This window comes from Ammodytes marinus (genome assembly GCF_949987685.1).
Source record: "Ammodytes marinus genome assembly, chromosome: 23".
In the NCBI taxonomy this organism is placed as follows: domain Eukaryota; kingdom Metazoa; phylum Chordata; class Actinopteri; order Uranoscopiformes; family Ammodytidae; genus Ammodytes; species Ammodytes marinus.
The window spans coordinates 10854444-10870028 of NC_137227.1; the positions used below are offsets into that span (position 1 = coordinate 10854444).

Consider the following 15585-nt stretch of genomic DNA (forward strand, 5'->3'; position numbering starts at 1 on the left):
AATCGTTAGATAAAGAGTCATGCTATAGGTTCGAGGTAGGCATTTAGAATACTAGGCTTGGTCGTTTACAAGGTCTAGAATGAACCATCCAATGCTATCGATTTAAGTTGCTTGCCTACTGAGGAATGTACAGAATTTACCTGTAATGATTATAATGGAGGGCTCTAAAATGCCCAACATGAAGTCAGTAGTCCCAAGCGGAATGTTGCAATTATATTTATGGTTTGTAGTGGGAAATAACAGCTTTGACTGTGTCTGTTTCATGTAGTCGGTCTTCCTTTGAGGTTTTGACAGATTTATGGATTGCATTGTTTGTTGTTTAACAACTCACCCGGAGTGTATGTTTTTTCTTCCTGGAAGTCAGCTTGGAAAATAGACATTCACATTGCAGGCCACATGTTAAAAATCCTGACAGCCCGATCACTGGTGTTACAATAGCAGATGGTTGTGATGTTCTCAGTAGGGTGTTGGCTATTGAATTGTCCCATTCTTGGAAGCAGGCGCTGACCAGAGCAGATCCACGGGGGAGTGTGTGTGTGTGTGTGTGTGTGTGTGTGTGTGTGTGTGTGTGTGTGTGTGTGTGTGTGTGTGTGTGTGTGTGTGTGTGTGTGTGTGTGTGTGTGTGTGTGTGTGTGTGTGTGTGTGTTTGCGTTCATCATGGGCCGGCAATGCTGACCTCACACTGACACATTTGTATGGAGGAAAAAGAAAGAGCAATTGAAGGTGCAATCTTTAAAATCATTCCATATGGTGCTTATGATACATGTGAATGAAATTTGATATCCTAAAGTACCTTGAATTGTCATGGTAGATTTAACCTCCTGCTTCTGGTTTTCAACGTTGTGGTGTTTTGCACTGCTCTTCCCAGAAATCACGAGTCAATCAAACACTTTGGCCTTTAGCATGATATCTTTGCACAGTTCAGGAGATGTTTTGGCTAGGTTATAGGTGTGGTGGAAAACAGTGCGCACACACCTGCATTTCCTGGAAATAATCCAATATTTAAATGGAAAATGATGCTTTATACAACCTGGGTCATATGTTCCTAGTTTTTGTATTACAATGTCACTTTATCATCAAGATCCTGTATCGTTGCTATCTTTACATCAATAAAGATTTGAATTTGTCCTATCTGTCCCTCTCCACATAATAAAGGATTATTAGGCGACATTTTGGGTGTTCTCATTTTAGTGTTCACAACTAAGATGGTTAGAAAAATCCAGCCCAGTCAAACAGACAATAGACAGACCTCCCCTGGCTATTATCTAATGAGGTGCCTGCAAGCAATTTAGGCCCCGTGTAGAGACAGTGTGCACCACTGTGTGAGCCCATTTGACCTATCAGAAGTATCAACCTTGAATTTTTTTATTATTCTTTCAAGTACAATCACATAATTTGTCTGATCAAGGTCATAGAATAGACTAATGGATGACAACCTCCCCACCGCCCCCATAGTAGCACACACACACACACACACACACACACACACACACACACACACACACACACACAAACACACACACAAACAGGGATGGTGAGTCATTGTAAAACATGAGGTGCAGTCAAGGTCCCATGTTCATAGCAGAACGCACATAGCACATGTATATTTAACCCTGCTCACTCACGCTCACACACACACGCTCACACACACACACACACACACACACACACACACACACACACACACACACACGAGCAGTGGGAGTCATCGTGAAACATGAGCTAGAGTCAAGGTCACATACATATGACATAGCACATATAGATTTTATCTGACACCATACCATGTCTGTTGAGGTGTATTATGTTGGAAAGATACATTATCTCAGGCTCTCTCAGATGTGCTGTATATTCTAATTTCTCCAAAACAAGCTCAGGGCTAGTGGATTGGATTAGGCCAAATAACATCTGTCCTACTTCACAGGCCAATTCAATTCATTTGTAGGGCTCCATATCCTATATTTCCGCCTCAGTGGAGGTCCTACATTCAATGCATAAATGAGCACATCTGCATATCAGATGGGGCTATCTTTTTTTCAAATCCCTGTTTTAAATGTAGCAAAGGTTTTCAATTATTCAGTGTTGTCTTTATTCAAACCTTATTATAAAAAGATGGCATAAATATAATTCCCTATGATTGGCAAAATGTGTATTCAAAACTGCAATAATCTTTTTTTTTTTGGCCAATGGCTGACAAAACCAGAGTGGACCAGAGTGGGGTGAACATTCTATATGGGTCATTCTCTTTAAAAATGACTGATTTCACATAGTCATTTGTTTAATTTTTCATATAAAGATACTGATCCAGTATCCAGTCCAGATTTCAATTTTCAGTAGTGCAGCTTTAAATCAGATATCAACTAATGAATAAACGCTCTATCCAATCTGCCAGCCTTTTGTTTTATTCGAATCCTTGGTGCTAAGTCACATATTGTTTTACTAGCAAAAGTACTTTGGTTTGATACACAGCTCAAATTTCACTTAGATTGCTAACATGTTGTCCAAACCACTGAACCCATCTCTTTTCATCTCCCTAGAAAATTGTTCCAACACGAGTAAAAGAGACACACCATATTTTATTTATCAAATCACGACAGTGCAATTTAAGTATGCACATCCATCCACTCGAGCTTGTAACTTCCTCGCTAATTCTACACGCTTAGTCGAATGAAAAAGAACAGACTTGACTTATGAGATCTTGCAGTGTGTAGGAAGCAGATTCAACAACACACTGAATTCCTCACAGGGCCTCAGAGTACAATCATATTATGTAAGTGGCTTCCACAGTGCGTGAGATAAGCCTTTTCGGAGATGGAAGGAATCAGTTTCCTATGGAGTAATCTTGCCTTTTTAGCCCTTGGAAAATGTCGTAATCTAGTTCCGACTGCAGTGTAACCTTTATACCTGCTACATATCCGTTACCTGAAAATCCTATTAGCACTGTCATCGCTGTAATGATGTAGAATTAAGTTTTTATTTTTTATTTTTTTTCTCTTTTAGGATTGTCCTGGTTATGAAGTACAGTTGTTAAATTCACAGATACAAAGACACACACACACACACACACACACACACACACACACACACACACACACACACACACACACACACACACTGATTTCTCCCTAACACCACACATCCATAGTTCAAGAGTTCAAATTCTCTTTGTAATTCTTGGAAGTGTTTTATCTTGTGGCAAGGCGTGTAGCCCCGGACACATTCTGTCCTGTTCTTCCCTGCTGAATCTCAGGACAAAACGACTAATTAGCTCGTCATGATCTCATCCGCCAAACGGCCCGAGAGTAAAAGGGGTGAAACCACACACACATACATACACCCCTTTGTTGTCATGGAGATGCAATGGTTTCCAAAATGATGCAATCACTGCTTTGAGCATAACATTCAGTTGGAATTCAAGCAAAGGGTCATGGCTGATTCTGACACTTTTGCCTTCCTATTGCATGGCTATTAAATACTGTAATCTTTCTATACATTTTACATTTACTTACTGAATGTTCAAAGTATTGACTTTTATCCTGGTCATGATGAAAAGCCTTTTGATTACCAAACATCTCCATGGAAACCTAAAACCAGGAAACCTTTGCATTTTTTTTTCCCGTTCCTAAAACATTTTTTTCACTATATTTTTGCTATTGATTTGAGTATGTGAATGCTCTGTATAGTCCTCGAACATCCATTAAGAAAAGTTATCTTTTCACTGTCTCCACATAGCGTTAATTGTGTTTCGTTTGCCGTTCAAGCGGTCCGTCTTACAAGTTTCAACATTTGGAGGAGAGGATCCATTGTGCTGTTGAGTTTGTAATGCTAGGCTAACTAGCTTCCACTAGAAAAGGGAAGGTTAGTATTGCTTGCTGTTGTTAACACTGATTCCCACTAGATGTTACTTTTTCCCCTTCATGTTATTTAAACAAGTGCTGAGTCATCAGCAGCTGCTGTGTTCGTCAAATCACAGATGGAGCAAGCAATAGCCAACATCACTGGCCCCTAACTGCCCAAGGCGCCATTGGAACAGAAATTATGTAACGTTCTTGTTTTGTTTTTTAAATCTGGTACTGTAATGGCCAAAAAATAACTCAAATTAAATGTCTAAACTTTGGTTATTATAATGATTTCTTATTAAAATATTTTAGTTTCAGTTTGACTTTACTTCTGTAGAAGGAAGCTATAGGGCACATGCACAAGAGAATGTATTAATAGTGCATCATTCATCATTTTCTTTGGCTTTTGAGTCTATTGTTCCTCCAAAATCCAAACATAAAAGTGAATTTCAGTCCCCACTCGATTAAACCCCAACTTTCACAACAGGCTCTGCTTCATGTCTCTTGAACTCTTCCTGCCTTTTAACTAAGTCCTACGTGAACGAGGGATTAGGGAATGATGGATTGGAGGGATGAGAGAAAAGAGAAAGGGATGAGAGGAAGACAGCGTTGACGGTTTTACATGAGTTGAGGGAACACATTGGAAAAAGCATCTTCCTCTGAGTAATGCAATGTACTCAGACACATTCATTTTTAATTGCATTAGAGGATATAGTAACTTTGTCAGTAACTTTGCATTCCACTTCAGAACATACACCATATACTGCTTATGGACAAATAACATAAAATGGTTGGACTTGCTATCACTTTTAAAAGGATGTAATGCTTTTCTGGTAGGGTTAGCTCTATGAATGATGAATGCGCCAACTTGAGCTCATGTGGGATGTGCTGCTTAAGCAATGAAGTTATAATACACTAAGAAGAGGAGTCAATGTGCCAACTGGCAGTGCAGGTATAAATACACAGGCATTGAAAGATGAACTGACGGGAAGCAGCACTCTAACATCTCAGCAAGAGGATTTCTGTCTCCATCTCTTCCAGGTCTACTTGTGTCTCTATAGCAGAGCTTACAGAGCTGTTTTGGATTCCTTCGGGGCATGTCCTCAATTCAAGTCAAGTCTCAAGTGTTTCAGAGCAAATTTTTAGGGCAAGGGTCAAGTCCTTTGAATCCAGTCCATGTCAAATCTCTCAGAACAATAATCAAGACAAATTATGGCTCAGGTTCATTTTAGACAATGTAGGTCAAAAAGGTTGTCAAAGTCAGTTTTAAGACATTGAGATAAGTGTAGTCTAAGGTATGTCAAAGTTAGCCTCAAGTTAAGTCTTACTCCTCTGATACAAGTCTAAGTCGAGTCCCAAGTCAGGCAAGACAAGGTGAAAATCTGGTTACATTTCCAATGTTTTAAAGCTATAGTGTGTAACTTTTCATGGAATGATCCATGAAGGCAGACTGTAGAAGCATTGCAATGATGTAATGTAGTTGCCTCTTACTTTGTAAGATTAATAGTGTGTAGTATAAAGATGGTAAAGCAAAGTCAACTTTGATTTAGTACTGTTCATAAACACAGGATGTTCTGGTCTGAGTTCCCTGGAAAAAAAATGGACCCATACAATTGCATTAATAATAACTGTATAAAAATAGCGTTGTTTTTTGCTGATGGTCTCATTTGCTGCTACATGTCATTTATAGTTGTCAGAGGAAACATGAGACTGTTTCAGAAACACTTAAAGGATTTAAAGTCAAATCTTGAGAAATGGCCTGGCATTTTCTTCTTCATGTCTTTATGGCTTTGCATTACGGTTTTAGAAAGATTCCATAAAGAACGGCATCCAAATGGTTCCTCGTTGGAATGTTACGGGGGCTGTAAAACGTTCTCCATTGTATTTCATCTTTTAGTTATGACTTTAATATATCTAGCTATACTGTATACATCCATCCAGCCTTTCCACTCTGCTTGGTGTTTACTCCATCAGCCCTGGAGCTTTATCTCACTGGTGACAGGTTGCCAGACGTTATGAACCGGATGTAAGAGTATAGGGCCGGTAGCAGCCTACTGGAAAGTATGCGCTTCTACTTCCTGAGAAAAACAATCCCGCTCTTGTATTGTTGTGCTTGTTTTACTAGCATGCCGTCACCCCCCTGTTATGGCTTGATAAAAATAAAAAAATAAAGTGAAATGGTGCATATGCTGGACAGGGGTCAAAGTTTTTACTAGGGGATCAAAAAAAGGGTGGGGGAAGTTGGATTACGCAACTAGTAGTAGGAAAATGTTGAAGTTTCAATTCAGTCCGTGGGAATTAAAGGACTTAAGAAAAACATTGCACTTCTACTGTATGTCACTGGATGTACTCAGTCCCTGCTAAATTCCTGTAATCCCTCTAGGCACAAGCTTGATCTCACCATGCATTTAGAATCACAGGCTGGCACTACAGAAGCTTCACCAAATGTCCAAAAATATGACAAAACGGTTCCTTGGGCTGGGTTTTACTTTAACTGGTTGATTTGTAAAGAAGTGCTAGTTTAAATGTAATAAAGAAAGAAAGGATAGCAGATCATATCAGTGAGGTGAACCTGAAGGCAACATCATTACAAGTTTTGCCGTGCATGGCAAAGGTAGGACACACATAGCATTGTTGAAACAAACACACACACTGTTCAACACAGTAACACTGTTGTGGTTTTTTGGAGGGGGTTGGGGCAGTGGTGGTCTGACATGCTGGCTCAAAGCCCCCTTGTGCATTAGTAGAGCCTCATAGAACTTCCATGCTGGCTGTGGTATGGTAAATGATAAATTTTTATGTTGATTACTGGAAATGCTCTCAATTTAAATGTTTGGATTTTGAATTAGGGAGAAATGTATTTTTTAAAATACAAATATCTCAAACAAAACAAAAACAAATTGCTTTCAGAGGCTCTATTGGTATCTAATTGCTTTCATTGGAGAGACACTTAAGTCTTTGTTGTAGTGCTGGTTGGACCTTGTCTAATTGTTGGAGCTGTCATGTCCAGCATCATGACAAAACTCCCTAATGAGATGTGTGTGTCTGAGCCTATTGTGTGGAACGCCTATGCAGTGTGTGTGAACTCATCCACGCTTTGCACATGTGTCACTCATACATGCTCGCATTCCTGCAAGGAGGTGTGTGTGTGTGTGTTTCCCAAAAAGCACATTATGTTATGTCTGTGTGATCTCACCCACACGCCACACATGTGTCTTACCTCATGCCGTCACACACCCCTGCAAGTTTGAAACAGTGTGTGTTTGTGTGTGTGTGTGTGTGTGTGTGTGTGTGTGTGTGTGTGTGTGTGTGTGCGTGTGTGTGTGTGTGCGCTTGTAAAAAGTTCACTGAGCAGTCCCAGGGTGCGACACCAACCAGTGCAAACATCTCTCGTTTATCTTAACTGTCGTCTGTTCCAGAAAAAAAGAAGAAGAAAAAAAGAACGAAGGGAAAAAGAAAGGAAGGGTATTGTTTTTGCCAAATGAGTGGAAAAGTCGAGCTAGGTTTCCCCCCGTCCGAGGGTGCGGCTGCAATGTGATGTCATGTGGTTGCCACGGTTACTGCGTGTAATCATTGTGTGTGTGCAAAAAGGGGATGGTGATTTAGAGGTCATGTATTGTTAATAGCCAGATGATTTCACATACACAAGGGCACATGCTAAAGTGTGTGTGTGTGTGTGTGTGTGTGTGTGTGTGTGTGTGTGTGTGTGTGTGTGTGTGTGTGTGTGTGTGTGTGTGTGTGTGTGTGTGTGTGTGTGTGTGTGTGTGTGTGTGTGTGTGTGTGTGTGTGTGTGTGTGTGTGTGTGTGTGCGTGCAGTTTTATCAAATGTTGGGAAAAACCAAATCTAATTAAAACTTTTTTGAGACATTTTTAATACCACTTAGAATGAAATTAAATGGCAAATGCACTCCTATACAAGTTTAAAGGACATAACGGAGGTTCGGTTTTACCAAGTGTTGTTGCATGAAAGACCAATATTCATTCATGTTACTCTTATAACAATATTACATTTCTTGAAGTTCATATTAAACAATAGAATGCAATGGGAAATCTCTTGCTACAATCTATTGAACATAAACACAACACAGTGTGTCTTTCAAATGTGTTCAATCATCAATTTTGTCTAACAGTCTTTTTTCTTCCTTTTTTCCCATGTTCCCTCCATCCTTTCCCTTTTATTCCCATTCTCTGCTCCCCCTCTCCTGGCCATACCCTTTCACATTCCTCCCTCCCTCCCTCTCTCTCCCTCTCTCCATCCCCTCCCTTTCCCCCCTGCAGTATGTGGTTGCGAGCTGGCCCAGGGCGGCTTCTTTGTGCGCCAGGGGGAATACATCTGCACGCTGGACTACCAGAGGATGTACGGGACGCGCTGCTTCAGCTGCCAGGACTTCATCGAGGGCGAGGTGGTGTCGGCCCTGGGCAAGACCTACCACCCACGCTGCTTCGTCTGCGCCTCCTGCAAGTAAGAAAACGGATGGGAATATTGAGTTCAATTTTGTGTGATTTAGAAGATTTTTTCAATTGTTTCCTCGCAAGGCTATGTCTTTAAAGCTTGCTCATTATGCAAAATGCAGTATTTGAAAGTTTTTTTTTAAGTAATACGGGTCCCGATGTTTCTAGAGAATCCCAAAGTATGAGAAAAAAAACAACCCTCACTCTTTTTTCTCCATCTCCACCTTTCTGAAAACCTGTGTTCAAAAACCTCCTTCAGATTTCTCTCCCCTTATGATGTCATAAGGGGAGAAGCCACACACCCTCATTACCAACCTAATTTAACACTAAATCCACCTGTGATAAGCACTCCCCCAGATAGCCTTAAATCAAACTGCCAGTTAGAATCTGGGCCAATCAGAGCAGGCTGGATTTTTAGGAAGGTGGAGCTAAAAGAGAAACGTACATTGATTCCGCAATGACACGGTGAGAAATATAAAGGGTTATTTTGACACTACACCATGAAAACAGTTTCTAGTAAAAACCCAAATTACAATTTTGAACATGAAAAATTAGCATAAAATGTGACCTTTAACGGCATTGAGTTGGGACATCACTTCTTAAATCTCTTCTCAAAGTGTTCAAATAGGAACATTTGAACATCTGCAACCCCATGTGAATTATCCGCATTTGATGCATTTCATACACCTTGGATTTAAGTGTACCTATCTAAAGACTGTCAAGCCAATTAACATAGACATGCCTGTAATCGAGAACTGACATTCAGTTTGTGTTTCCCATTCAACCCTAACTGTAGGCCTATCATAGAGTCTTTACCACAAAACATGGGATACATTATAATTGACTTATCATGGAGTGAGAAAGATACTGTTTTAGAATTGAATAGGCTTACTGTGATGCAAAACGTGTGTATCTTCATCAGCTGGTTGCCCTGACCCTTCCTTTTTCTCTCCCGTGACTAAACCATGCCCAAAATACAGAACACACAAACAGCTTTTCAGAGGGAGGTTTTGCCCCAACAGTAGGTTTATTTTTATTTGACATGCATTGCCAACAGTAAGACTCATTCAGTGTAGGTGCCACCTACAAGTACATCCAACTATAATAGACATACATGTATAAATATAGAAAGGAGCATGAAGACACGTGCCAGCGCAAGTCACGTTCATCTTCACCTGTTTGCAGCCATGTGCATGCTTTCAAACGACTGTGTGTGTGTGTGTGTGTGTGTGTGTATGTGTGTGTGTGTGTGTGTGTGTGTGTGTGTGTGTGTGTGTGTGTGTGTGTGTGTGTGTGTGTGTGTGTGTGTGTGTGTGTGTGTGTGTGTGTGTGTGTGTGTGTGTGTGTGTGTGTGTGTGTGTGTGTGTGTGTGAGTGTTGTGTCTAAGGCCTACAAAAAGGTAATGGGATCCTCCCTCAAGAAGGAATTCTAAGTGTGTGTCCAGTCAGTGTGGCCACTTAGCCCATTCCCACAGCTAGTGTTAAGTGACTTTTGAACTGGGGTAGGGTTCAGTATGTGTGTATGTGTGTGGTGTGTGTGTGTGTGTGTGTGTGTGTGTGAGTGTTTTCATATGTTTTTTTCCCGTGCTATCATACCTCGGCGATCCCTACCGCTGAACCTGAGATCAGAATGTTCCAATGTGGCATTTGAGGTTTTGTAACGTGATCGTAGAACTCCCGTTGCTCCGCTCATCATAACAAATATGGCTTTTGTAGGGGCAAAACACACACAGCACACAGGCTTATTGTGCCAAGTGTTAAAATAGGGCTGTGAGAAAGAAAGCAAATTCTGCTTGAGACGAGAATTCACAACTACAGACATGACTCATGTTCAAGAATCAATATAGTTTTCTTGGACAAACTTTTTAATTAGATTTTTTTTTTTTTTTTTAGGGTAAAAATGACCGGCTTTAAATGCGATTTGTCTTCACTAGAGAGTGAAAACTGGCAGTCAAATTGTTAAAAGAAATTAAAAGCAATTGCAGTTAGATCACAATTGAGTTATATTATTTAAAACATTGCAATTTGGGGACATGTCAACCCTATTAAATAAACAACAACATTTGGTCTGTTTATCCATGACTACACTGTCCCAGTCTCCATGTATTTCTCCCACAGTAGCCGGCTGTGACAGCGCGACAACAGCTTTAATATCACATTTCCCTGCTGCAGGAAGCAGCACGCGGCTCTGCCAGGGAATTATGCCTCATGCACTTGACTCGGGCAACAGCAGCTGCTCGGTATAGCAACAGCCAGGACACATTAACGTAGTTTCACAGTGTTTATAGTGTCCATGTTAAAGGTGCAATGGCCTTTGTCTTGTAAAAGCTATTTTGGCTGGTGAAAGAAAATGGAATGAATGAACTCTTGTTATTGAATTGTGTGTTAATGTGCCTTAAAGCTATATTGTGTAACTTTTTCATGTAGATTAATGTCGGTTACATTCCAGCCATCTCCAGACGAGTTGACACAAAGTTGATGAAGCCTATCAGCTCCACAAAGCTACCTCTGTAATTCTCAGTATGGCAGAGGTTACAATCTGGTGTCTGCTCCCTGACACTGGCTCAGAAGCGCACAAGAAAAGTTTCAGTTGTTGATTCTACTTCTAAGAAAAAACCCGGGACGTACAGCAGAAGGTATAAAATCCATGTGCGATCACTGAAGGCTTACCTCATGTACTGTAGATGCACCGACAGTGTTGTTGTTATCACTCAGAACTGCTATGAGGGCGGCCAAAGTTACACACTACAGCTTTAAGATGCAAGTAGATGTTCTTGCTTGGATCTGATAAACAACCACATCCAGCCATCAGTAGATTAAAATTGATTTTACCTTGTGTGTAAGACCACAGACGTCATTCAGGTGTGGGGGGGGCTTTCAATAATCTGTTTAGAGTGAAACATTCCTCACATCCTTTTCAGTCGATGGTCTAAATCTTGTTTTTCCGAGGCTTAGCATACGTTTCTTAAGCTTTTGGGATGCCTTTATCTGACGTTCTATCTGTTCTCTGTTTGTCTGCAGACAGCCGTTCCCGGCCGGAGACCGAGTGACGTTTAACGGGAAGGAGTGCATCTGCCAAAAGTGTACCGAGCCTCTCCCTGCCAACAGCCCTGCACCCATACAGGCTGTCCACAGTCAGTACTTTGTTTATGTCTCTTATGCACCCTGCTCACTGCAAACTATGATTTGTTTCAGCACTCGTTATGGTAATTTTCTCCGCTCCATCCCTCCAATTGGCACTTTGTTTAATTGTTTTAAAGGTGCAGTCAGCTATTCTTCAACACTTGTTGTCAAAATCACTTTGTCGTAATCAGTGAATATTTCGATTTGCTACCTGTCCGTACTGTGTATGTAAGCTAAGAAAATATCCAGTGTTAATACACAGCTTAGGCTCTGTAAACAAATATGTTGCTATGAAATCTTTGCTTACGTATGGTTATCTTTTCAGACTGCTGTGGCTGCGGTAAGGAGTTTAAGAATGAACAGTCCCTCGTAGCGCTGGACAAGCACTGGCACCTGGGCTGCTTCAAGTGCAAAGTCTGCAACAAGGTGCTCAACGCCGAGTACATCAGCAAGTAAGTCAGATATAGCTTTGAAAAACCTGTAATAACTGTCTCCATGTGTGATGCAATGTGTATGTGATATTTTGTACCGTCTTTGATCTACTGCTAACTTCTGTGTCTTCCAATCAGGGATGGGATCCCCTTCTGTGAGATGGACTACCATGCCATGTTTGGCATCCAGTGTGAGAGCTGCAAGAAGTACATCACTGGAAAAGTCCTGGAGGTAGTAACATTACCACATACGACGTTACTGAGGAAAATTGCTTTATCCTACACTTCCCATAATGCAATTCCTTTGAGCATTTACCCTTCACCCGTCATGCTTCTGAAGAGATATTATAACTTCTATGGTTTGCCCATTGCAATATAAGTATATCTCCTCAAAACATACTATCTTCAGAAGGATGAAGGGTAAATACTCAAAGGAACCTTTAAGCCAAGCATTGCATTATGGGAAGTGTAGGATACAGACATTTTACTACAGACTAAAAGTCAAGTTATCTAAGCCTTTGATGCTTTAATAGTTCTTTACTTTTTTCATTTCACTATTTTCGGTGGGTGTGCCCCATTTTAAAATAGCAGTGTTATAATTTTACTAAACATATTCTATTATTTTACATTCGAAATACGTTTCAATCTCATATTTCCCCTTATCAGATTCCATTGTTGACCCCATTTCCCCCAAAGCTGTCATTCAACATTTCATCAGATCTTATGCAGCGCTAATGCGAATACATAGGAATTGCTTCTAGAAAAAGCTAACTCTTGTCGGTACAGATCTGGGACCAGCTTTGTTCATCAACATTTCCCTCTGTTGAAATAGAACAGCGTGCATACAGGATAGCTTTCAGAGGCTAACTGGGTGAGCTCTGCTGAGGTTATGTGTCAGTCCCTGTGTAGCACGGCTGTGTGTCGGTCCACAGGGAGTAACCAGGAAGCCAGGATCTGCTAGGTTATTCAGCACAATGTCTCTCTCTTTCTTTACTTCCCTTTTTTTTTGGCTTCAGGCTAATGGCTTTGACCTCACTCTCTACTGCACGCACCCATGCACGCACACACACACACACACACACACACACAAACACACACACACACACACACACACACACACACACACACACACACACACACACACACACACACACACACACACACACACACACACACACACACACACACACACACACACACACACACACACACACACACACACAACCTCTCCTTGATCCCCTCTCTTCCCTCAGGCAGGTCGTCTGTTCTTTGTCACTCACTCTCAGGTAGCATCTCCACGTTATCACTAGTGTTAAGTCGTGTGTGTGTGTGTGTGTGTGTGTGTGTGTGTGTGTGTGTGTGTGTGTGTGTGTGTGTGTGTGTGTGTGTGTGTGTGTGTGTGTGTGTGTGTGTGTGTGTGTGTGTGTGTGTGTGTGTGTGTGTGTGTGTGTGTGTGTGTGTGTGTGTGTTGGTCCCTGCATTTTGCACCCAACTGGTTCAAAATAGCTAGGAAATTGGGCCAAAAGACTGGGAACACATTTTTAATTTCTATAAAATTCGGAACCTTGCTATTTAATGCAGTAGGTAGATTATCTTTGCTTGCAGGTAGAAATCCAGTGCGGTGGAATGTGGTTTTGGTGAAGCGCTCTGTTGTTCTGCGGTGATGGAGGGAAGAGACACGCAATACTCTCTTTGGGAGGAGAGACGGATGAGAGGAGGAGGGGAAAGAGGAGGGGAAGAGGAAGAAAGCTTTTAACATAGGGGGTATCTTGGATGCTACTGCAGTTATCAGAACTACAGAGCAGCACAATCCCTCTCTCTCACTTTCTCTCTTTTCTTTCATCACCTGACACTCTCTCTCTCTCACTCTCTTTCTCTCTCTCTCTCTCTCTCTCTCTCTCTCTCTCTCTCTCTCATATTCTCCCCCTCTCTATAAACGCCTATCAGGTTCCAGGGTTTGGGGATCGGCAGGAAACATAAGAAATGGGAAGATTGCCTGTTACAGTGTTTCTCACAGTGTGCGTATAGTTGTGTGTAAATGACATCATCTGGCCATGTAGTGTCAGTCCTACTTTAATTACCGCATTCCTTATAACATGGACATGAGGTTTGATTCAGAGGTGAGCTAATTAATGCATGTTATTAAAAGCTTATTAAATTACATGATGCAAACTAATAAAAAAGGGTTGTGAATCTGTGGCAGAATTCCTCTCAGAGATGATGACATTGAAAAAATAAAATACACGCCCATCGCTTTGGTGCCTTTCGTTTCTTATTAAATCAATTGCCAGCACACAGAGAGATGTCTCAGTGTATTAGTATTGAAGCCACTTTACCTTTGCTGGGCCACACTTTGAAATGGTAACAGATGGGCCCGAGCGTTCTAAAATGTCATGACATTTGGTTACGATCAAAGGGTCCGCTTTGTGGGGACCTCCAGCTCTATCGAGTCAATAACTGGAGCTGCTGGCGGCGGTGGAGAGGAGGTTGAATTGAGACTCTGTGTACTGTGTGTTGTTTGCGTCTACGTCTTTGTTACTCAGTGGCTTACTGCTGTGGTGTCTGTTTGATGCTCTTCCCAGATAACACCTGTCAATCAAATGGTGGACAGTATCAGGGTTATGAGGCATGCTCACCAAAAGGCGGGGCACTGAAGAGCACAGTGGCAAATGTGGTGCAGGTTTTAGTGTCAGCAATGGATGCCAGGAGATTTCAAGGTGGAGTCAGTGATTCTGGATAACGCTTGTTGTCAAAATCACTTGACTGGTTTCTGCAATTGCAAATTAAGGGGATGGACAGGGAATTAGAGAGAGGTGATCCTTTTGAGAAAGCAGATGGTCTTTTTGCAATTGGGTGAATAAAGAGGTATTTTGCAACCCCACACAGATATGTAGCCACGATCTATCCCAGCTATTTACCACAGCTGTTTCAAAAACCTTAAAGGTGCAGTGTAGAGAAGGTATGGGCGTTTTGTTAAAAAATTGTAGAAATGGAATATAATATTCATAAGCATGTTTTAATTAGGGAATAATCGTTTCTACAGTAGCACAAAACAGACAAAGTTTACGGCCTTAAACATTGTCTATATATAGTGGGTGTCCACTGGAAATGCACCTGTTGGAAGATGAAACATGGGCACTGTAGTAGAATAAAGAAGTAAATACATCTTCACCTCATCACTTAGTGTTGTGGAAAGACTTGAGGCAGTGGTGGATGATGCCATCTTTAGTAACTAGCTTCTTGTCCTTGAAGGCCACCGTAGCTTCTGGAAATTCTCTGAACGGGAGGTGTTGGCAAGGGAACTTTCACCACTACACGCCGCCAAAATACTGCTATATTACACACTGTACCTTTAAAATTATCAGCGAAAAAAAAACCCAACCTTTCACTATGCAGCTTTAATTCCTAAGTAAAACATCCAATCATCAGCTGTCAAAGTTCATTTCCTAGAAAAAAAAGCTGTCCTCTAACCCTCTCTTCCCTGACTTATCAGTTCTGGCAAGACATTGAATATGATAATTTCACCCTTGTGCAGTCTTGGATTCGGACAAAGGAAGGATTTGATTGCAGTGATCTCTTTTCCGGCCTCTCTCATACTTTCCATGTTTTAAATTTCAGTCCAGTTCCGGCCTTTTATCTCAATGTTCCTCCTAAGTCAACTTCCTCCTTTCTCTAGGTGTCTATCTATGGATCTGGTTCAATTCAAATATGAGCTTTGGCATGATGTGTCCTCAACATGCTTAC

At 41.2% G+C, this 15585-nt stretch overlaps 1 protein-coding gene across 4 annotated transcripts in view; it reads left to right on the top strand.

Annotated features, from left to right (window-relative positions):
• The window catches only part of ablim2 (actin binding LIM protein family, member 2), a 67920-nt gene that overhangs the window by 32496 nt on the left and 19839 nt on the right, over positions 1-15585 (top strand). For all 4 annotated transcript variants that reach the window (XM_080051983.1, XM_080051982.1, XM_080051985.1 and 1 more), the window contains exons 3-6: positions 8115-8298; positions 11309-11421; positions 11736-11862; positions 11980-12073. In XM_080051983.1, coding sequence (XP_079908109.1) covers positions 8115-8298; positions 11309-11421; positions 11736-11862; positions 11980-12073 — 518 coding nt within the window. The remainder of the gene's footprint in view (positions 1-8114; positions 8299-11308; positions 11422-11735; positions 11863-11979; positions 12074-15585) is intronic.